General features: G+C 38.6%; 1 protein-coding gene across 4 annotated transcripts in view; it reads left to right on the top strand.

Moving 5' to 3' along the window:
• Window positions 1–25,274, top strand: part of LOC102785624 (neurexin-2-like) — a 128,046-nt gene that overhangs the window by 59,035 nt on the left and 43,737 nt on the right. For all 4 annotated transcript variants that reach the window (XM_006799994.2, XM_006799997.2, XM_006799995.2 and 1 more), the window contains 5 exons: window positions 451–570; window positions 659–1,040; window positions 2,094–2,284; window positions 2,499–2,672; window positions 6,138–6,257. In XM_006799994.2, coding sequence (XP_006800057.1) covers window positions 451–570; window positions 659–1,040; window positions 2,094–2,284; window positions 2,499–2,672; window positions 6,138–6,257 — 987 coding nt within the window. The remainder of the gene's footprint in view (window positions 1–450; window positions 571–658; window positions 1,041–2,093; window positions 2,285–2,498; window positions 2,673–6,137; window positions 6,258–25,274) is intronic.

The raw sequence follows: 25,274 nt of genomic DNA on the forward strand, positions 1-25,274 counted from the left end.
TTGGGATGACGGTGCTGCAGTGGCAAGCTTCTGCACTGTGACCTATTTTGAAACCACTGAAAAAGGCTCAGGATAGTGCAGAAATTCAGGATCTTAAAGCTCCGTGTTTGAGACAGGGCTCCAGATACTGCATGGCCCCAACATCTTTCCACCAACAGACATCACCCAAATGACCCTACACAGAGAACGCGCAGCTGTGTCATGCAGTACATTTTAAACATTCGGATTTGAATGGGCTCTTTTGTAGCTGTTTCTTTGTCTCATTTCCCATATTATTGCGTATTGAATAAATGCAAATTATTGCTTGCTGGTTTGTGGCTTTGTGTGTGAGTGATAAGTAAATGAATGTATACACCCTGAGAGTGCTTCAAATGTTGAGTGCTTTGTGTCGAAGGCTTGTACGCTGAGCTCGTGTGGTATGATTGTCACTTGACGCTTTCTTCCTCTTAGGCAAGGGACCAGAGATACTCCTTGTAGGCGAGAAGCTGAATGACAACGAGTGGCACACAGTGAAAGTGGTACGGCGTGGGAAGAACTTGCAGCTCTCTGTAGACAACGCGACTGTGGAAGGTATAGTAGGGAGAAAGTGGCTATGGTAGAAAAAAGGCACAGATACTGAAATGCATTTTCAGTTGAAAAAGAATGCTTTGTTACTTAGGCCACATGACCGGCGCCCACACCCGCCTGGAGTTCAACAACATCGAGACGGGGATCATGAGCGAGCGCCGTTTCATCTCTGTGGTGCCTTCCAACTTCATCGGACATTTGCAAGCCCTCTCCTTCAATGGGATGCTCTATTTGGACCAGTGCAAGAATGGAGACATCTCCTACTGCGAGCTGAATGCTCGGTTTGGCATGAGGCACATTGTTGCCAATCCTGTGACTTTCCTAACGCAGGCCAGCTACTTGGCTTTTTCCACTCTACAGGCCTACGCCTCCATGCACCTCTTCTTCCAGTTCAAGACCACTAGCCCCGACGGGCTGATCCTTTACAACTCAGGAGATGGAAGTGACTTCATTGTGGTGGAGCTAGTCAAAGGGTAAGTACTAGCGTCTAATATACATGCAGGCGTGTGATGAAGAAATCTGAAAAAGGGGTTGATTTTTTCATTCACTGTATTCCAACCAAACAGTATTTGTCTTGGAAAAATAAAGCACGAACGGGAGCTTTTCTTATTTCCTGGCCTCGAAATTACCTAATCATAATTCATATCTTGAATCCATCACCCCGCAGCACTGCAGAGAGATACCAAATGGCTTTAAAATCATTTGTTCATTAGAAATAATTCTGTTAAAGGGAGTCGAGCACAGAGAGGCAGCGCAAGTTCAAAAAAGTCACACTCGTTCCCGTGCTCGAGCACATTTTGGCACTTTGACACCATCTCAAATACGTTTCAAATGTTTTATTCATCGTAAATAATTTTTGTTGCAGAGAGAATCGCAGAGAAAGGTCGTTAAAACAGAGCAAGCAAAGCAACAATTGTATCTTCCCACTGTCAGACCTTGCACAGACTTTCTTCCCAGTAAGCAATTAGTCAGCGGGAAGCCTTGTTCAGCTCTGGAGCCTGCAGCAGAAGCTCAGGCAGGCAACACAGACAAAAAAAAAATGGTTTCCAACACTTCTGTCATAGTTTTCCGGCTGCTCGGTGTTATGTGTGAAGTGTAGCAGCTTATTCATGGATGTTGCTTTACTTTGATTTAAGCAAGATGTCGTTTTTGACGGTGTGCCGTCTAATGATAAAATTTAATGTCAACATATTGGTGTGCCTAAAGCATTACCTTCTGTGTTTACATAAATTCACTGTTATTTGTTTGAACATAAACAAAATACTTGAATATGTTCGAGTAGTTTGAGGCCCGGCAGAAATAGAACCACAAAACAGATTGGTAGAAAGAAGTGTGCACAGCTGCATCGCCACGCATGACACTGGAGTAATTTGAACCACGCTTTAATCGTATAAAAGTCATGTACACGGGCTGTTTTTACTTATCCGCTTGCTACGTAAAGGTGTTATTGCTGAGTTGCTGGTGGCATGTGAAGAAATAATTATAGATAAGAAATGGCGTTTGTAAACATTTGTGTTGTCGTGCAGGTACATCCATTATGTTTTTGACTTGGGAAATGGGCCGTCACTAATGAAGGGAAACTCTGACAAGCCACTAAATGACAACCAGTGGCACAATGTGATGATTTCCCGTGACAGCAACAATGTGCACATCCTCAAGATTGATTCCCGCACTGTCACCCAGCACTCCAATGGAGCCCGCAACCTGGATTTGAAAGGTATTACTAAAGATTAGTTGGTACTTGTGGCAAAAACTAATGCTTAATAGTCAATTTTGTTGACATTTGCTCTGAAGAAAACACTATATTGCAAAATTTAAAGTGTGTACATACAGTATGTACACGGAGTGGTTCAGTGCATGCACTAGCAAGCACTTGGATACGGAAAATTTTCTGGCAAAATTTCCTGCTGATCAATTCCTCTATCTTAAAGGGGAGCTGTACATTGGAGGTGTTGGGAAGAGCATGTACAGCAGCTTGCCCAGGCTAATAGCATCCCGGGAAGGATACAAGGGCTGCCTGGCATCTGTGGACTTGAATGGAAGACTCCCTGACCTCCTAGCAGATGCCCTGCACAAAGTGGGGGAGGTGGAGCACGGCTGTGGAGGTGAGGACATGTGAAACACCTGTGAATCATTCGGTGTTCTGATTTCATTGTACTTCACAGCTGGTACTCCTGAAAAGAGGGGAGCAGGTAGCTGAAAACTAATCACACCTCATTTGTTAGGGCCTGAAACATCTTCGTTGTTTTGTGTATTATTATTTCCTTTCAACCTAATCTAACGTGCAATACTGTCATGCAGCAGTAAAGACATTCAGCTGCTTTTATGGACCGCTAACAAGAAAACACTCAGCAGAGTGGACAGTTCTGCCAAGGCTAAATAGTAACAAAAAACCTCAAATAAGGTGGCCATTACTTAACAAAGGCTGACCTGGATGTGACAGAATAGATGTATGCTGTATATGTACTTGAACTGGTGGTGACGCTTGGAGAAGGTCAGACATTTTTCTCTGTCAGTTTTGCACCATTTATTAGTTACCGGTGAGGAGCTTCAGTCGGTGGAAAATGATTGCTGCCAGTGGTGAATTTAGGTTGAGCACAAAGGATTAGAAGTTATTAATCTTCCTCTGATTGGGAGAAAAAACCCCCAGAAAACTCAAAAGTGTCATGTAAACTTGATTCAATCCATTTTTGAGTTTTCTCAAATTTTTTGTTATTGACTTTGCTGCTGTGTTAATTTTGAACATTTTTATTCAGTTTTAGTCTTAATTTTTGTTTGTATTATTGTGGACTAAATCTAAAGTCGATTAAGTTTCAGTTAAAGTTTGCTGTTTTTCCAGTGAGAGTTGCTCCACACTTGGATCAAATGGATATTATTTACCTGAATTGCTTCCCATCTTCTCATACATTGTCTTAAAGAGGAGCATTGGATCTCGATTGGATCTCACCTCCCCTGGAAATTTTCATCTCGTTTTTATCCGTGGGTAAAATCACAATCAATTCTGATCCTGAAAAATCACTTGTCATGGTCCTGGGTCACTTGAACAGTGTTTGTGAGATCTTAGACTTTTCATGTTTTATTTTCTATTTGATATTGGTTTCTTTTTTGTTTATTTTACAATTTATTTTGGCTTTTCCCTAGTCACTGATTTTCTTTAGAATTTAGTTTTCCCTTAGTGTTTCATCTTCTTGTGTCAGTCCAGTCAGTTGCTTTTAGTTTTTCGTCCCTTGTCTCATCCTCTGTGGTTTAGTTCAGCTGTGTCTTGTTTTCCCCAGCTGTTTCCACTTCCCTGATTGCCCTTCTGTGCGTAGATATATAATAACATCTTCGTCAGAGCATCTGTTCCCTTTGCTCAAGTGTCTCTTAGCCCCCTGTGTGTTTTCTAGTAGCTTATAGTTTTCTGTTTTCCCCTTTTTGATTTTGCAAACAGCCAAAAAAACGGTTGCTTTCAGTTCAGTACAGTTCGCTTTCACACATCGGCCCTTAGGTCCTCCTCCACACAGTCTATAGCAGCGGTCCCCAACCCCCAAGCCTCGGACTGGTACCGGTCCGTGAGTCGTTTGGTACCGGGCCGCGAGAGTTGAGGCTCAGGTGTGAAATGTATGATTTTCAGGGTTTTTATCGGTTTTCAGCGTTATTTTGTTATCGTTTTTATCGTTAACTCGGTTTTCCTGGGTCTTTTCACGTATGTTATGAATAAATCTTCTTTTTTTCGGTACCGGTACTAGTTTTATTTTGTTGTATTTATCCGCGACACCTTAAAGGCCGGTCCGTGAAAATAATGTCGGGCATAAACCGGTCCGTGGCGCAAAAAAGGTTGGGGACCGCTGGTCTATAGCATCCACGGGTCCATGACAGCAATGTTATTCATGCTGCAATAGCTCTATTTAAGAAACCCTGAGTAAAGTGAAGAGGATGAAGCTGATAGTTATCCACAAAATTGTTTATTTTGTGAAGCATCGGATGGGTTTGAACAGGTAAAGTACATTCTGTCTGGCCTCAAGTACGACAGGCCTAAATTAAACACGCATGTGTTTTTGAATGAATTGTTGAATCTAGTTCAGCTCCTAGTGATCTTCAACTGCTCTGATCTTTAGCATTAAGGTTCTCTCAGCCTTTGACGTAAAGATTCAGAAACATTTTCTGTTGTCAGTCCACATGGAGTGCGTGTACTATTGGCTTGTAACGATTCGAAAACTAAAACACTGGTGAAAGCTGTACTCTCTGCAGATTGTTCACATAAAAAGCCAACTGGGAAAACGCTTGCAATCGTGATTAAGCCATTAGGCCTGCGGTCAAAAGATGGTTTCCTTGTTTTGTTATACCTTCCCTCTAAAAGAAACTGAGGCATTAACTTATAATGCCTCAGTTAGTGAATTGTTATACTCATAATATCCATATCCAGGGTTTGTTACCATTTAAGTACATTTTCAGTGTTACCATTGTGGGCTAAAACTTCAGTTTTAAGTGAACTCTTATACATCTGCTCAGGTTTTACTAACAATTCATTTGGATGGACAGGACTCAGACAACTACCAAGCACGTGCGCATGCTTGATGTCGTTATCTACGCAGATGTGGGCAATTCATTTTCCCGAGTGGCCACATAAGAAAGTCGGATTGTTGTGAGCGCACCAATAAGCTAATAAAGAGAGAAACTCAATACAGAGCAGAATTCAGTTTGTCTTAGTGGTGCAGCCATCCACAACAGTCCTAGTTTCTCATGTGGATTGCCCTGTGAGAAAATTAATTGCCCATCCTGGATCTAGAGGGTGTCCTCAAGTGAAAATTAGTCTTCTGTATCTACAACTCAGTAATCCATATCGTACAGCTTTTGTACAGCAACTAGGGTGAAGCTTGTTGGACTTACAGAGTCAGATACATTTGAAAACTTTAACAGATCAGCAGCTGATAGCTTGATATAGTGTGTTATGAACATGATTTTTATGAGTAAGACTAATTATATTGGACTGACTTTGGTGCTAAAAATGTGGTTTGGTGGTGCAGAAGAATTAAGGCGGTCTCGGTGGTGCAAACACACAGATAAAGTTGATACGCAACATAACCTTTAATTCTTTGTGTTGTTAACTAGATTGTGTGCTTAAGTTAACTAAAATTAAGCACCCTGGATCAGATAAAAAAATATGGATGTTTTATCTAAAATTTCCTTAACTTTAGTCAAAAGTCTACAGTTACATTCACACAGGCTGCCTTGGTGCTCAGTGTTAAGTGGTAACGGTCCTACGCTGACCTACATGTGTAAAAAAGCAATCGGAAAGACATCACAGTCAGCTTGCTGTTGTATACAAGCAAAAAAGACACCCAGTCATGAGCAGATGGCAACAAGGACAAGGATGAGAAGAAAAACGGGCAACGTTTTACTGACAGTATGGCTTTTTTTATAGAGCTATGGCTGCTGCTGTGCAGAAGTGCCCCAAATCAAACTGGCTTACCACAGCTTGTTACTTTTGCTGTATGTTATTTATTCCGGTAGGCTAGAATTGAAGATGTGTGAATAAAATAAGTGGGGGCGGAAAAACAGCTGGTAAATCTGCTGTAAATACCCTGCAGGTCCCAGCACCACCTGCACGGAGGACTCCTGCCACCACCAGGGAGTGTGCCTGCAGCTGTGGGAGGGCTTCTCATGTGACTGCACCATGACCACCTACGGGGGGCCTTTCTGCAGTGACCGTAAGTGCAGCTGTATTATACCTCACAGGGAAAAGTCTGGTTGAGATGTTACTGATCAGATCGTAGAGTCAAATAATTGGCCAAAGAAAATGATTTGTTTTCAAAAGAACAGCCAACGGCATTTTTTTCAAGGAGTCACTGGATTTTAGAGCTTTAAAGAGATTACAGGAAGAAAGAGAAGATGTGCAAAATTCATTAATGAGGATGTTAATTGTGGGATTGCCCTTAATAAAATGAAACCAGCTGCTTTGTAAGGTAGTAGCGGAAACTAAGGATTCATGTCATCAAGGTAAAGCACTACTCCAATAATGTAATAATCAAACCTCCATTGTATATTGTAGCTATTTTAAGCGAATAACAATAAGACTCTGTTCTTCCTATTAGTCAAAAACCATGTGAATATGAAAATTTGCATATATTGTGCCTACATTTGAAAGCATGGTAATATATTACATTTCTAACTCAATGGACCAATTGTGCTGTAATTGTGCATAACAAAGTCATAGCACCACATTTCAAACTTCTCATCTGATTGCTGCTTTCACTATAAAGGGCCCTCGACATCAAATATAAAAGACCCGACTTTTACCAGGAGCCCCCCCGATACCCCTCGAGCTCATCGGTCAGGGTGAGTTAGGCTTCATTTGCTGGAGAGGCATTTAGAGTAACAAAGAAACGTCTTTGCGGTAATCATTATCCAAATGTGCTGGCGTGTGTTGTTTAAAGCAAGAAAAGGACAATGTGCTATGAAAGCTGTAGGGCGAGTGTGAGAGGATCATTTGCAATAACACTGAGTGTAAGAAAGCCAAATTTGTAAGGGGAAGCTTCACATTGTAGGAAAACACATCTCATCATTTATTATTATAAACGAATTTCTGTCGGCTGTTTACACTGAGTGTAGTATAAGTAGAGCGCTTAGCTCACTAAATAAGGTGTTTTTTCGAGTAGGTGATTATCCGGCTTTACCTTAATATCATCAAGCAGCCTTCTTCTTTCACTTGTTCCCACAGTTTCTAGTTTTAACAAATACACAGCCAAATGTGCTTCCTGTCATTGCCTACAGAGCTGAAAATCAGTAGTTTGTCCACTGTAGGCTTTATGTTTTACATCTAAATGTGCTACGTCACGGAGCGGGATAACTGCGCCGATTTGTGAAAGTTCAAACGATATTGTCATTTTAAATATGAATATAGTCTGTTTGTCTGCTACAGCATGTCTTAGTATTACAGATTGATAAGCTGGTGCTGTTTAATGTTTCTGCAGTAACTTCATTTGAACAGGCAGGAATTTGTTGTTCAATAAAAGCTTGAATTGGACCTAATCAAAATATTGATTGCATCAATACCAAAGGTGGTATTGGTATCGGATCGATACCAGTGTGATTGGATCGATACTTTGTTTCTATCCTCTAAGTTCATTATGCGGCCACTGGATTGTGTTAAATAAATATTTTTTAAATAAAAAACTATACCTTTACCATGCACTATGTTTTATTTATAGCCTGTAGCCAATGTAAGTGTTTTACAGACAGGCGCATTTACATATACTGCCATTATAAGTTAAAAGGAGTAGTGTTAGTATTGGTATCAGCAATACTGCTCCTGTATTTACTTGGTAGTGCACAGCATTATTAGCCCTTAATCAAACAACTTGGTAATTTGATACGGCAAGTTAAAAAATTCTTACATTTTCCATGTCACATAAATGATTCTAAAGAGTGGGTTTTTTCTTCTTTTTCTTCCTCCTCCTTCTTTCATCCATTAGAACTGCAGATATTTGTGTTGAGTCCCTTTCCACACAGATAATACTTCTAGTCAGCCGTGGCTCGTCAAAGCAAACAGCATGTCCGCTTACATAAACAACAACAGCAAAAAACAAATTGTTGATCTTTATTAACCTTGGAAAGGATTCCAGTCATGAGACATTATGGCAATCGACAAAATGTTCAAAGGACGCATGATAAAACCCCTCCCAGCATCTTATAGAGACCATCTCCAGTGGAATTTCAATATTTTTCTGTAATTGCAGTTTGTCTCATGCACATCACATCATCTGAGCTGGAATTTCAAATGGCTGCCTACGGCTAAATCTTCACACCATCTTTTTCTGAGTGTTGCAGACATGAGTGCATTTACAGCAATATTTGTTAGCCTGCAACAGAGGCAAGCGCTCCGTGATCTAGCTGTCGGATGCATCAGTGTGGTTCTGTCAGTGTGTTTTGATTTTCAGGACAGAAGCTGCCAACAGAAAATGTTTCAGATCTTTCATTTCTCTATCCCACAAATTTTCTGTGTTCACTTATCTGAAATGTATTCCTGTAATTGTAAAAGGCGTGAAAGAGACACTTTTTAGATAGCGGCAATAATAACATTTTCGGCAACAAAAGGGGGGGGGGGAATTTCATTGCAGCGTTTTGGGTTTTCATCTAGCAGTGTTCAGGGAGGGCTCTCAATCATGCGGGTGGTAAATGGCATCGCTGGCCAATATCAAAGGTCAAACCAATACATCAGTCCAACTCGGAGGAAATAACAAGCCTCATGCCTCACATTGATCCATCATTGAAGTCATTAAAACTAATGGAAATGTGACTATAATGTGAATACACAAACAAACACGTAGGCAGGACCGTCTTTTGTAATCATCAGTATTAAATGGTAAAGCCTGTCTCATCCAAACCACAATCTGCCGCTTTGTTTATCTCGCCATCATTAAAGCCAGATCTACTCCTCCCACCTTTGTCTGCTGCATCTGTGCACCAGCGCAGAAGGTCAGCTATATATTCCAAGAAACAACCATTAAAGAGAAAGACGACTGGTGTGCTTTACTGATCAGATTTGTTTTGGGTTTTTTTGTTGTTGTTTTTTTTCCAAGAGGGGATTCATAAGAAACAAAGTTGGAGAAGTCTGGAAGCTTGTCAGACAACTCATTTTTTCTCAGTTAGCTTGTGCCTCAGTACATTGATATTCATATAAAGCGAGCAATTTACCAAGTCTGCTATAAACATCTGGGCTAATTATCTCTAGGTCATTGTTTTATCACCAAAATCACTTAGAATGATGCACTGCGCTCAATTTTTAACGTTTCTTTCTGTAAACATATGGAGTCTGTAATTATTGGTTAACCTCTGCAGTGGCAGATAATTGTTTTTGGCATATTCATTGTGTGTGTGTGTGTGTGTGTGTGTGTGTGTGTGGGTGGAGACAGAGTGCATGGAAACATGTACTCTATGTGAGCATTTTCAACTTGTGCTAATGTCAAGTAAAATTCAGTAAAAATGTCTGCCATAAAAACCACAGTCTAAACATTGTATTTAAACTTTGTTTAAAAAAAAAACACACAGTAAAAAAAATAAATATGGCGTGACATCAATAATACAATGTTCAATTGCTCAATGGACAACCGTTTATTTTAACTAAACGTGACTCTTCCCCCATGTTCTTCTCTAATCTTCTGTGTCCTCCCACCTCGTCAAACTCTGCCAGCCGACGTACAGTAAGCCCCCCACACACTGAACTAGCACATGAAATTCCACTTGACATGGCTTTACATAGCATTAGCAGATTGGAGCCCACCTTTGTGTTAATTTGTAAATCAGCATTTCGCTGGAGTTGTTTGATTCTTGTGGATAAAAGGCAGACAGTAAACAGAGTTTCCAGGCATGTAGGCAAGTTACAGTAGACAGCATGTCCTGTTGCACGTGCCTTGTTAGCAAGCATTATCTTTAGCTTTTACTTCAGGGGCAATTTTAGCCCATTTTGAATGAATCAAAGCACCCCCAAAGATTTCTTACTTTTTTGACAATATTTGCTGTTTGTGGGACACACTACTAAAAATATAAAAAGCATACAGTACGTAATTGAGATAGAATTTCTATCTAATTGAATACTATCTATTTGTGTATGATTGTCAGTCCAAAGAAAGAGAGAGGAAAGAGGGGAACCTGAGGAGAAAGTACAAGGTCGGGAAGAACCAGGTAAGAAAACAGACAGGGAGTACTAACAGGCAAAACAGAAACTGTTAAACTGGCAAAGAAAAAAAACACAACTAATTTTACTCATACAATCTGGAAGTTGTGTTCTCCCTATATTAAAGCTGCTATACAGAGTCTGCAAAACAAACTGGGTTGTCAGCCCCGGCACTGCATTACCATATTGAGCTTCAGTCAGAGGAAGTCATTGTTGCCAAAAACTTTTTGAAGCTCAAGAGTGAGGCTGGTGCCATCCTAGATATGTTAACATTGTACAATCTTCTGGATAATCAGATCTTCCCCAAACTGAAAACTGTTATTCAGGTTGCCCTAACAAACCCAGTTAGCAGCTGTAGCTGTGAAAGGTCTTTTAGTGTCTTGAGTCAGCTCCATACCTGGCTGAGAAGGACCATGGGTCAAAGGAGACTCCAGCACCTGGCTGTGATGTCAGTTGAGAAAGAGATGCGTGAGAGACTTGACCACCAAAATGTGATAGACAGATTTGCCAACCTCAAGGTAAGGCGACATAGGTTAAAAGAAAAGAAAAAATCTGCAGAGCCATAGTAGTATCTGCAGTAAAGATCTTTTCATACATTGTATACATTGTACCATAGGCCAAGGTGTCTCCATTTTTAAAAAATTTTAATAATATTTTGTACATTTCAAGGACTCTTCTATTTTTGGAGTGTATTTTTTATGTATCTGTATTGTATTATACATACACTTTAGAAGTGAATCTCTGTCCAAAAAATGCACTCAGTTTACTTTTTACTCACTGTGAGCATCATTCATTATTCTCCTGCAGTAATTAAGGTTAGGATATGTATTTTTTAAAATTCCAATCCATTCTTCTTTAGCAGCATTTAAATAACCTTTATCAGATTTGATGGTTTTGTTACAGACTTTTCAAAAAAGTGTTTTGCTTTTCTTTCACAAATGTGGGATTAAATTGTGTTAAAATGTACAAAACAGTGATGTCATGTTTTGTGACGAGGACCCAGGCACAGAGAGACTTGATGAATTTAAGAATCTTTTGATTTAATAAAGAAATTTGCAGACTTGCACAGAGACTGATAATGGAGATGAAGACGACAGACGATGAGGACAGGGAGGAACAGGGGTTTAAATGCACCAAAGAGACAGTCAGAGGGAACACGGGACAACGGGAGACATTTAAGGATGCAGGGACTGACAGAGACGGGGAAGAAGTCTCATCGTGACGAGTAAAGTTTACCTTGCCTGGATGGGCAGCTCTCTGGGTGCTCAGCACCCCCAAAGCTCTGATCCTAGAATCGCCCCTGTTTTACTTTCTAAAAAGATATAATGAATTAAATCAAAATTGCAAAACTGGAAGACTTATTAAAATATTTGAAATAGACCAAATTCAACTTTTAAAGAAATATGACATTTAAAAAAAACTGTTAATTAGTTTTTAAGTACAAATTCATTGTCTGAAAAACCAGTGGTTATTTTTATATAATTATATTTCAAGTGTTTATGTAAAGAGTGAAAAAGGGGGACATGTCATCTTTTATAATGCACTCTAAAGCGCAGCAAAACTGGAAGTTTCACTGCTCAGTCAAATCCTATTTTCCCTTTGACCTTCATTTCAGGTGGAGTCATTCTCGATTATGAGTGTGTCCCAAAGGCCACAAGGATAATCCAGGATAGAGGTTCAGACTTAATCTTGCACTCCGGGACAGAGGCTCAAGAAAACATATTGCTGTTCATAACTTGGTGACCTATAAGGAATAGACTTTTGAGACACTACAAAATCTGGACTATTTAAAGTCAGTGGTTTGGACTAGCTTGGGATCCATCACCATACTGTATCTCTTGGAAACCTAACCTCTGTGCCTTTCGTTCCCTCTGTGAGAAACATAAACATTATAAAGCTGACATATTGATCAGGCTGCAATTTAAAAATCCAGAGCTTTCATTTATACATTACTTGTTTGAAAAGCCTTAGTAATTACAGTATAATTCATTCACTTTAGTGTTGAACTCTAAATTTAAATTGACTGTGCTCGCTTTCTGTAAAAAGATGGGTAGTTGTGTATACTTCACTTCAATTTAAGTCAGATTAAAAGAGACTATATTGTGTTTAACAGAGGAGGTAGATACACCATTGAATTCACAGTTCCAACTACTCAGACCAATCAGATCCAGTGGCGTTTATGCAGACATTAATTAGATGTTGTAAAACCAGGATGGGAGTCTGCATTAAAATAAATAAATGTTATTTTTCAAACCAACCACCGTCATATAACATTACGTGCTGGGACAGAGCGGTCCTGTATAATTGATGAATCTGCTTGAATGCAGAAGTTTGTGAAAGAAGTCCTTCTGCAGTTACCTTGAGTGGTTCAAGTCCAAGTTCAGTTACATCATGACCATTGTACAACATCTTGCAGCTGCATACAGAAATTAATAATAGCTAATGCATTGCTGAAAACACGTCTCTGTCCTTGGGACAGATGTCTGTTCATGCAAGGTTTTACTCCTTGTTTCTTATTTCACCTTAATACTCATTCTGATAGATGACTGTGTGTGGGGAGAACATGCAGACTTGTCACGTAAAAGCCCGACAGTGGATTCAATTCAAATATTTCAGCTATAGGATTTTAGAATTATTAAGGGTCTGAATTAAATTTGACTTCACAAAAAACAAAGCATACCTGATTTAATGGGACCACAATTCAATTCCTTGAAGGTCGTCTCCTCGTGCACGTTTTCAAGCACAGCAGTGATTTTTAGATCATCCTGGAAGTTGTGTTTTAACCACTTGCATTAGTCACCTGCGATTTCACCATGGAAGTCAAACTTCCACAGAGAGCAAAAAATCTGTGTCAAGCTGGCCCAGCTTTTTCGTTGATGATCATCACTGTAGAGGAAAGCTGGACCCTGGCTATGTCCCAGTGACATACAGCAGCCTTCGCTGAAAGAGTCTAGTATCCAAACATAAAGGTGTTTTGTTGTAATGTCCTACAGCCTATAAGGGTGAACATTTGGCACAAACCACCTGGACTGTTTTGTTTATCATCATGTGCCAGCACATAGCGCTCTCAAAGGGCAGGTTTTTTTTAGCCACACGAAGAAAATCTTCCCTTATTACCCACCCTACTCAGCCAATTTGTGTCGCTACCACTTTGTATTATTCTTCAAAATGAAATTCAAATCGAGGGGTTTTGTTTGACACCACAGATCTAAGACGCACCGCAAACCAACACATGAAGTACTTTCTATTTGTGGATTAGAATTGTATTATCAATTTTTTATAATGAATGAATGTTTGTGATTAGATTTCTCTATGGGCTGTTTCAGTTGGTCAATTCATGATCATTTTAACATAATATAATTTTCTATTAACTTTTACCATATAGAAATTATGCACACTTAACCGCTGTCTTTAGATGCCCTTTATTAGCAGACACCTGCCTTTGTTGGCTCTAGAGTCTCTATTATAAAATATCATTCCTGACAGATCTCTGCCCTATGTGAGTCATCTCTAAATCCTGGGCCTCAGACTGCTGGCATAGCTCCCTACAGCTATATTAAAGAGGTAGAAAAGCTTAAACAGAGTGTAATTGACTGGCAGAGCTTACAGGGTCATAAAGGTTCACCTGTGATTTACAGGAAGCACTTCTTTAATCTTTGTAATTCTTTAAATATTTCCTCCTCCAGTGAAATACACCAAAGGTCAATGTCTGACCACTTAGGGCATTTTTACAGCTTTGTAGCCTTTTAGGCATAACTGCAAAACTTTTGACATTTACATAGATGTGAAAAGAAGTCAAGCACCTGAGGGAGTAATGCCCCCTTTAACTGATTTTGGCTTATGTCCTTGCAGTTTCTCACATTAACAATATCTTTGTTGTCTTCTGTGTTATACTTCAGTGATTTTCTCTCAAGGGCAGCAATATGTCACAGGCATGTTTTTGCAAATAGAAAAAAACCCCCACTAATAAGTATGATTAATTGCTAATCGGTCCCTCTTCCGATTTGTGCCAGTGTTGCCATTATTTTTGAAAATAGCTGCTCGGTGAATAAATACATACAATTTTCACTCTAATCAGCGATGTTTGATAGTGCACTATGTTAAGGCTCATAGTGACAGCAACACAGTGACTCACACTGTTTAATAAGCTGTCAACAAACTAAAGCAACTACATGTGTGCATGTGAAAAATGTCTTATATTTGTATATTTACATAGCCCGTTTCTTCCAATTTACTAACCTGAGACCGTCATATTTACCATTTCTGTGTGGTATTTTAACTTTTCAAACACCAAACAGGCTCAGGGGACAACAAATCAGATCTGATCCGTTTGAAATGTCCTTTACCTCAAATGTCAGAGGATGGCATTAAAAGAGCTATAAAAGGACTAAATGAAATAAAATATAAAGTGAAGCCTCTGAAAAACGGACTTTTCACATCTAATCTGCTAAATAGTTTAGCAACCAGACAAATACATCTAAAAAGTCCCCTTAGCCTGAACTTTTCACCTAATGGTTATCTTTGCACTTTTGAATAGTCATGAAATTATAAATTATTTTAGTATTTTTTTTATCTTGTGTTTTATCTTTTAAAACACATATTCACTTATATTTTTTCACACACTTGGTAATACAGTATTCAAGTGTTGCTATTGCCAGAAGGTTGCAATAAGACACCTACAAGCTGTTTGCTAACCAGAGTTAAAAAAACAAAACAAAATTAAAAGAACTCGTCAGGGTCATGGTACTGTGCTGACACTATACAAGGCCTTGCAGAGCTGGTGTCATAATATGTAGAAAAATATGTAGAACAGCTGCTAAAGGAGGCTAGCTTTTTGAAGTTTCTGCTTTTGTTTGTCCTTAAACTTTTAATAGATAATAGACCAAGAAATTCTTTGTAGTGAAGAAATTCACACTTTTTCTTCTTCATGAACTTCACTGTGATTCGATTTCCTATTCAAGCTAACTTTTTCACCAACTGCCATTTAGCAGCACAGAGATTAACCACAATTGTCTTATTGAAGGACTGCATGACAATCCATCTCCATAGGTTTGTGCTGGCTGAATTGGCATTTTTCTCTTTGTATCGCCTAAGAGGTCCATGAATGGACACAAAGGTGGGACCAAAGTCCAACTTTAGTAAGGTCCCAGTGACATGGATCTAGAACTTTTGGCAGATTGCTGCAGTTGCCCGTAGTATGCATAGAAGACACCGGTTTGCCTGCAAAACCAACAACTTGAGAAAGTGCAACACAAACCAGAAACGTAGAGTGTTCACGAGTAAAAAGTGGGCTTTACCTCTGCAGCCAACATGGTTGCAGGTTTTCAACTTTTATTCTACTCCTCAGCGGGTGTTTACAGGCAAGTTGGTGTCTCCCATGCAGGCTGCAGCCAACCAGGGCAACCTTCAATTGACCAAAGCAGTCACAGTGAGGTTTTTGGTGGAGGACCATCTTTGTGACTAATTTCACGTAGCCAGCAGCCATGTTGGAGAATGCACATTTTTCACTAGCAACCAGAGATTACCAAGGGGTCTGAAGTCTTTGATCCAAAGGTTTGTGTGACAGGGTACAAACTCCTCAAACAGAGAAACGTGTGTTGTTCAGTGTGATTAGGTACTACTGTACAAATATAGAAATTATGCAAAGACTATAATACCCATAAAACCGTCAGTCAAAACAAAAGTTTAAAAAAAGAGTCAAATTCTGATATTAGCATGTCACAATTGTCACAAGAAAATTTTAACTAGTTCCCTCAATGAATGAATATATATATATATATATATATATATATATATATATATATATATATATATTTGGGGTGCAACAATACTCGTATCGATATTGAACCGTTCGATACAGTGCTTTCGGTACGCATATGTATCGAACAATACAAAATTTTTAATTTATTTTATCAACTTTCCTTCTGACGATGCTGTCTGTGTTGAGCGCTCAGTGGATCTGCGCTCGACAGTGCAGCCTAGGCGGAGTAGTCGAACACAGATTCACTGAGCGCAGGGCAAGCTAGTGAGACAGAAGTTAAGCTCTCCTTGCAACATGGCAAATTGAACCTCCCCCACCCTAATTCAGATCTGGCGTTTGGAACTATTTTGGTTTTCATGTGACGTATGACCCTGAAGGTAAGCGTGTCATGGACAAAAGTAAAACGGTATGTTGGATGTGCCACGCAATGCTCAATTACATTGGTGGGAACTAGTGCGTTAGCGCAGTTAGCTCGTTAACATGTTGGCCGTTCAGCCCCACGCACGGGGCGATCCGCGGTAGCTCGTTAATGGAGATTTGCCGTGTTGTGGCGTTAACATCATTTCAACGAGATTAACGCTGACAGCACTAGTGGGAACACAACGAATATGACTGCACATTTACACCGACATCATCCTCGTGCAAAGACAAGTGGAAGCAGACAAAAACAACAAGCACGCATACTACAAACTTTACCCGAGTCATTTAGACAGCCGTTAGCACATGATTCTCCTTATGGGGACCTGATATGTTTAATATGCTGCTGAGAATATAGCCCAGAAGAAGCATATAGTATAACTTTTATTTTGGAAAGAGCCATTTTTTTTTATCGAAAAAATATCGAACCGTGACACCAAAGTATCGAACCGAACCGAACCGTGAATTTTGTGTATCGTTGCACCCCTAATATATATATATATATATATATATATATATATATATATAAGTATATATATGTGTATATATATATATATATATATATGTATTGGAAAACAATGACGTCGAGTTTCAGTTTCTACTTTTAGCTCCACTGACATCAAACAATGTTCTAAGAAAAACTATTAGAGAGCTGGAAGTATTACTAATAAAGTGCTCAGAAAATCACTCGCTGCAAACACTACCCATTACTCTCTGATTGCCATCTTCTCTCACCCCAGTGTTTGTCATTCAGGTAGCAATGTTCTCAACTGTTGACGCCCTTCCAGACAGAAGACTGTGATTTTATGGATTGCTGTTCAGCTGGGAACACTTAAAGTGCTCACAATTTCATGTTTCTTAGTACATTGGTGTTTCTCTATATTAGTGTAATATTGAATTGCACAGCACATGAACACACTTAAATTGATTTTTTTTTTTTTTTTTTTTTTTTTTTATCCATGTACCTTTAGACATTTACTTTGAGAGTTTAAATGATTTTGCAATTCTGACTACCCTCAAAAGTAGAAAAGAAATGAAGCACAGTCACACCCAAGATTTCAGCCACTGTATTGTCATTATAGATGGCCTGTCTCTCAATTTTTTTTTTTATTGTTTTTTGTGTGTTTTTTGTCATTGAGATTAAACCTCTAAGCATGGTGCTTGATGCTCTTCTAAAAGCAAAGTAGATGTTGATTCCTAGTGGGATCAATAGCACTAGTAGCCCATTCACATAACTCTGAGTGATTTATTTCCATCTTGTATAAAACATTGTGAGCTAGGAAGTGCGACCTGACCAGTCAGCCAGTGAAATCTGCTCCCTTAGAGATGCTGCTTTTCTGTCTTTAGATTGTGGTGATAATGTTGCGTTGATTGTGACCAATCAGTGGTTTCTGGTGCACCTACCAGGGTGTTTATCAAAAATTAATCATTTGCAAATGTGCTACATTCAATTATTACTGAACAACAATAATCTAAAGGGCAGACACAGTCTGACATCTTTGAATTAAAACTTCATAGAAAATAAATAAAGCTACTGTTGTTTTTTGTTTTTGTTCTGTTTTTTCCATGTTGCTCTAGAAGTTTTGACATTTTTTGGAAATGTAAAATGTAAAAAATGAACATGTTGAACTTTTACCACCAACAACACATTCATGACGTTGTACACTCTATCTATACTGTGCATCTTTGCACATTGTAATGGTGTCAATAATTGATATTTGTTAATGTTTTTAATCATTAACGTTTTTAATTTAATCATCGAAGTTGAGTATCATATACTTTATGCTTTTACCTCAGTATATCTATAGTATATCTATAAAAAGATATCATTAGTAATGACACTTTTTGGGTAAAATCATGTAAGGTATTTGTTAAACATTTTAAGGTGTAGCTCTGGGCATAGCAGCTTCTGCATATGGACCAGTAGGTCCAATAATTTGGTCCGGACTGAAATATTCTGAAACTGTTAAATGGATTTACATAAAATTTACATTCATAGTCAACTTCAGTGGTGGCTTGACTTTGATCATTCATGAGGTCAAAATATCTATTTAACCATTTCTTTGCTCCAGCACTTAATCCGTCTTATAGCTTGGTTCTCGTTAAATAATTCAATCACAGGCTGACATAGCAGCTAGTGAGGCTTTATACTTGGAGATTGTACATGCTCAGCATGGAGACTAAAGAGCATTAAGGCAGGTATTTACGCTGTTCGCAGTGTAAATACCTGCCTTAGTGCTCTCATTAGCCTCAAGAATTTACATCATCAGCAATCAGTAATTCTTTCTTCAAAAATAATCCAACTCACCATTTAAAGCAACTAGACATTGCTTCTCTGACCCCTTGCAACCTCTGGGTAAAGTGTCACGGATCAGGATAATTTAATGCAAGCTGATAGCTCATTAGAATGCAAACAGAAACAGACTGTGCTAAGCTATGTTTGACAGATTGGAAAATACAAGCCACACTGCCAGTTTCGCTCAGATATGCGACAGGTTATTTCATGATTAGTCATGGTCTCTTATGACTCACCCTGCAAACACTGACTGCTGGAGAGGGAGTTCAATCTTCTGCCAATGTCACACTGACTAACAGAGTTAGGAGAAATATCCAAACCTCTATAACACACACTTCACTCACTCTGTCTACCAAGGAGTTCAAGCCACAGTTACATTGTCTGCATTTGGAAGTTACGCGAAGCAATCTAGCATCGCTACGGCGCCATTGTTTGGACTCACAACAACAAGTGGCCCTTCTTGCGTGAGTTGTATTTTCATACCTTTTATGAGTTTTAATGGAGTTTTCTCAGTGTCCTGTGCTAGTGTTTGTGCTTTATACGAGCTTGTTTGGAATTTCAACAGAGCATATATAAAATGCAGTTTTGCGAAACATTACTTTTAAAAGTAACTTGATGATTACTCCTACATTATTGTTGCATTACAGCATTACCTACCAAGCGAAGTAACTCATAGTACTTTTTTCATTACATCCCTACAAAATTTAACTTGTGCGTGTTGATTATGATATACAGAGTGAGTAGCCTACTGTACACTTATGCGCACTGATTATACTTCACTGCAATCTGAATTTATGCTGCATCTTCTCCAACACATAACCAGAAACAAGCTTGGCAATTCATTGTCCATCAGAGCGGGCCACCAGTGTTTCGAAGCTGCACTTAGTTTTCTGTTCTTTCTTAAATATATGCAGTGGAGCTCCTTAGCGGCTGACAGACACTGATTATCAACTCAGCACAAAATAATGCAAATACTTCTGCAATGTAATGGCCTTTCAGTCATTTTGAAAGCTGACCTTAGCATGCTAAGCTGTCACAGCCGTACAACCGGATACACTGTGCTATAGCAAAGAGTCAGAGGGAGACTGAAGTATTGTGAATGTATCAGGGATTTTCTTTTCTTCTTCTTCTTCTTTTGTGACAGGAAAAATGCAGCAACATTTTAACAGCAATGGATGGCTTACTTGAAAAAGTAACAACAACAAAAATTATAGAGTAAATAGTAATTAGGGTTGTCAAAGAAATCAACACTCATCAGGAAAGTGTTTACCAGTCTAAAAATGAAATAAGATGATGCTCATGTTATTGTATTCGTTTTTTAAATTAAGATGACTGGTTGTGTCACTGTCCCAACTCAGGCAAAATCGCTGATATAGGAGTTGAAGAAGTAGAAACCAGAAGGAAAGAAATCGTTTTCAAGTTTTTCAAAGTTTGCATCATCTCCCTCTGTATAATCTGGAAATTTCTTCTTCTGCACTGATGTAGAAGATCAGAAATTGATCTTCTACATGGGTATGCTTTGACCCATGTCAAACCATACCCATGCTTTGACCCATGGCATACCCATACCCCCCCCCCCCCCCCCCCCCCCCACACACACACACACACAGTGTGAAGGCACTTTTTGCTTTACATTTCAGAACAGGAGGCCGTATCCATCATCTGTATACAGTGTATTCATGCTGCATGAAATCATATATATCATCAATAGGTTTAAAGTCTCTCAAGAATTATAAGATACAATAGTTGTGCTTTTATATGCCGAGTTACAACTAGCATTTGATCCAACCTTAAATATTTAAAATTTTATTGTTATTAGAGTCTCATAATCTGATATAAAACTCATCCTTGAAGTCATTGGAATCATCCAACTGCATCACAGTAGCCTGTAAATAAAATATAATGAGGTAAATTGGTCCATCCTCCAAGACCCACCCATGATTTATTCAATAATACTAACATTCTTTGGTTAGATGAATTAATTCTTACCAAACAAACATTTTATGTCCATGAAACCAATGCATACTGAGGGAAAGTAGCCATTAAAGGATTATTCTGTGGCTGTAATTCAAGCGTCATCTTCTCAGACTGTATTAAACGCTTGCTTTGTTAAAAGTAACTGACTCTATTCTTTAGTGGAACTCGACTTATTGTCATCATGCTCGACAGCTCCTTCAAGCAGAAAAGACTTATTTAAAGATAGAGCTTTGCTAATTACCAGGTTGTGCTTGTGGATTTAAATACAGAGTGCTATTTAATCACCTCCCGTCCAAATTAAAACATGTAAAATCACCAATGCTGCACTTTAAATAGGTTGCAGGGAGTAGACTTCTGTACTTGTGAGGGTGAAAACATTGCTTATAATTAAATTACAATATAAAGCTATATTTGACACTTGCCGTATTCCTTAATAAGCTTGATAATATTTGGGAAAGTCATTATAAGTGTGTATTAAACTGAAGAGGAAAAGAAAAATTGGGTTCATGGAGACGCCAGGAGTACATAACTGGAGGGCAATTCACAAAAGAAGAGAAAACACTCACCAGCTTAAAAATGTATCTTGAAATTTGTAGAAAATTTTTTTCAAGCAATAACAACGTCATAGCAGCAGTTGGAAATTTGGGCTATCATGTCACAGATGCCCCAGAAAATAAGTATTCTGGTTGGAAATTATGTGAATAAATAATGTAGAACATGATTACTGGTTTAGGGCACAGTTAACGCTGAAACTTGACTGGCCTGTTTGCTGTTTTAAATTGTTGGTCATAAATGGCTGCAGCAGTCTTCTGTTCATCTATATATAATTGCCCATGTTAGGCCTCTGTTAGTCTAAAAGTGCTTGCACGGATAATGAGACTTAAAAAAAATTCAGTCTATAGTGCTATATGGGAATAGTTATTTCAAAGAAATTTATTTTTTTCCCTAACAAAAATATCTCAGGAGAAAAAGACATAAGTATAGCTTCCCAGCTTCATCTCACTTTGTGTGTCAAGGGGAGACTGCATGGAAAGACCTTATCGTATTATAAGCAAACAATAAAACTGAAAGATTCCCTTAAAAGAGCTATCAGGAAGGCTTTATATCAGCCTGAAAAAGCCTTGGTGTGCTGGCCGATTTAAACAGCCATAGGCAGTTTTAGATTCCATAATAACAAGATAAGAGCTGAGCAGAAGGCTGCGTCTGCAGTTAGAACCGTGTCATATCCACCGAGGATCTATTTGCATTAGAGAGAAGAGCTTATTTTTTTTTTTTTATATATAATAACTGGCAATTTGTTAAAGAGGATGTTTTGAAATAATCTTCATATAAAGGCTATTTATTGAAAGAATGCTTTTATTTCTAAATTGCTTTGTCAATAACCAAAGAAGTAACAGCAATCATAATGCGCCCGTAGGTGAAGTAACCAAGAGTACATATAATTATGGCAGTAAATGGTGTAAAAGTGGGGTCAGAGGCTTAGCAAGAGGCCTGGCACTTCTGCTCATATTGAGTGAAGTGGATGTGTAGAGATACAAGATAAAGTATAAACTGTCGCACTGGCGTTTAGTGCCTTTGTTTACTCTCTCATTTCCAGGCTGATATTCAGCACAGTCTCTGTGAGGCTCTATCAATTTTTGGGACAAACATTATGCAAGACTTGATTACCAAGTGGTCAGTCTCCACTTTGCTCTGACTGTCCCTCTGTACCCTGCTCTCCATGGGAACACGGTGAGTTTCACTTGACATCCAGACCACGCAGCAGCTCAGCCTCTGATGAATGCTAGTCTATGCTGGCTCCCGGGGGTAGGCCGGGGCTTCCTAGTCTCTACTGCAGGGGCTGTGTGAGAGGAGAAAGGTTACATTCAGTTTACATCATAAAGGCTAGACGGAGACACACACACACACACACACACAGAGGCCTTCAGATACAGAGACTGCCTCTATCTGGCTTCGTTTCTTTCTGTCACTCTTTGTAACACTCAAAGACACAGCGACACACTCACTTATACATCATTCAATTGCTGTTCCTCTTACAACATCAAGCTCTCACTCTGTTTGGTGCTCAATAAAATTAGAACCTGCTGTAATGAAGAATTTAGGAAAGGCAAGTGCTTCTAATGCAGTTATGATGTATTGTGTTTTTTACATTATTTTTCGGAAGCCTGGGCTACGAAGCTGAACCATCATAATATCTGAACTAATCTAAAGCAACTGGTACAATTGAATACTGTACATTAGAGAGCTAAAACTTTACTTTTTATACACTTTTAAACATTATAGAATGCTTACTGCACTCAGGTCTGACACTGCCCTGCAGCATAAGGAAGGAGTTGTGGAACTCATGTTAGTGTTAGATCAGGTCAAAGTGATTTTATCAATTTAATGTCATAAAAACGTACAAATAGTCAGATCGATGTTCTAATGTGTGTTCTACCTGCTTCAATTTCATGTGTTTAAAGCAAACTTGGCATAGAATTAAGGTCAAGCAGAAAGACATATTTATTCATTTACTACATCAACAACTGAATGCATGCAAATTGCCATGACAGTGCAGCAAATACATTTTTGCACTGCTGTAACTTCACTGCGCAGCTTTCTCAGTGCATGCATAAAACAGATCTCTCCAGCTGATGAAATATATCACACTTAAAGCATATTGCCATTAGTGCCTAAAGCCAATTTTAAACTGAAACTCTGAATGCAGATTACCCAGTACCAGGTTATGTACCAGGTTATACCAGGTTACTATATGTAGCCAGATAAAAAGACAACCTTGTCACACTGAAAATTCTGATTTTAGGCTTAGCATACTCACCTACCCATTAACATACACAAAACTGCATAAATAAAAAAGATCAAGATCTAGCAGAAGCAAGAACAAAGGACATATAAAGAGTTTACTGGTGTTAAGCCCATTTTAGTTGACCTTTAAACCTATATGTCTGTATGCAGTGGTATCCTTCATTTTAATGTAATGTCTGGAATCCAACACTAATCCTAAAAAAGTAGTTATTCCGAAGTAATTTGTAAAACATTTAAACCCTACATTGAACCTGAAGAAAGGCTATATATCAAGTTTTTAAACTGAAAAATTTGATTGTAATTTATATTCTAATTTTAAAATTGTAACCTACAATTTTTGCTGTTATGAGACAGCAAAAAGTCCCACAACAAGAGTCACTCTTACCACCACACTCAATCCTTTTCTTTTCTCTCACTGCCCGCTGATATGCTTTCCCCTTCTCCTTGTATGCAGACAGTCATTTGTAGCCTACATTGAAAATATTACAATTGTGTTGTCACCCAGATAGCCCCCAAAAACTGAAGCTTTTGAAAATGTGGATACAATCGTGATATGGTGTGTTTTAACTCAAACAGTAACTAAACAGAGTGCTGTTTACAATGGACTAAGATGAATGGGAATCTTGCGGTTTGATAAATCCAAACTTACAAATTTTAGAAATCACAGTCACTGTAACCTCTACCTGAGCAAAAGACCTATCCAGCTTTTATCAACACAAAGGTCAAAAGTTGGGATCTGTGATACAGGTCAGCGGTCCCCAACCCCCAGGCCAGTACCAGTCGTTTGGTACCAAGCCGCGAGAGTTGAGGCTTGGGTGTGAAGTTTATGGTCTTCAGGGTTTTTATAGTTAACTCGGTTTTCCCATGTTGTAGTTGTGTCTTATTTTTTTAATAAATATTTACACAAAAAAGGTTGGGGACCGCTGATATAGGTAACTTGCAGATCTGTAAAAGTGCTTTTAGCTGTAATACATTCAGCCCTTTAAAAGAGTTTTCAGAAACATTTGGCTCATTATAAAAATTAAAATTAAAACCATTGAGTGGCTAAAAACCCTATATCAAATAATAATGTGAAGAGTTTTCACATTACTTTCACACGGTGCTTCAGTTCCCAAAAGTTTGTAGTTTTCTACAATGAGGAAAGGAAGTGATGAAGTAATGATAAAAATGCATAAGTCACAAGAGAAAATGCTGTTTACCTTACGTTCAAAGTAATCTGTGTTAAAATTTTGTTGTTCAATCATTTTTAGCTTTTGATATGTTACATTTGTTCAGTTTTGAAGGAAGAATTGGGTTTAGATGATTTGAAAATTATCGCATGCTCTTTTCATTTTTTACATATTGTCTCTTCACGTTTATGACTTTATTACCATAGATCATACAACAGCAACAACAGAAAACTCAGCATGGCATTCTATATTTAAAAAAAGAAAGTCTTCTCATAGCATTATGTGATTGGCAGACTGTGCATCATTCTGGATGCATTTCTATGTCATTTCTATACTTGAGGTCACAACTGTTGTCATTTTCCTTCAGGCAGCACAACTGGCTGCCGTCTTCAGCTGCTGGAGCCGCCGCTGTTGCCTGATAAAAGCTCATGTTCAAGTATTTCACATTTCCCTACCCACTTCTGTAACCTATTAAAACTCACGATCCATATAAAATTGGCATTCAGGAGATTCGTTTATGGAAACGGTATAGAGTAACAAGGCACTCAGACAGCTGCAGTGCTGTGAATAGCTATAATAGTCACAGCCATTGTATCCAGCACGTGTTATTTTGAGGGGTCTGTCAAA

The sequence above is a fragment of the Neolamprologus brichardi genome, chromosome 10 (assembly GCF_056152115.1).
Source record: "Neolamprologus brichardi isolate AB-2024 chromosome 10, ASM5615211v1, whole genome shotgun sequence".
NCBI classification, from domain to species: domain Eukaryota; kingdom Metazoa; phylum Chordata; class Actinopteri; order Cichliformes; family Cichlidae; genus Neolamprologus; species Neolamprologus brichardi.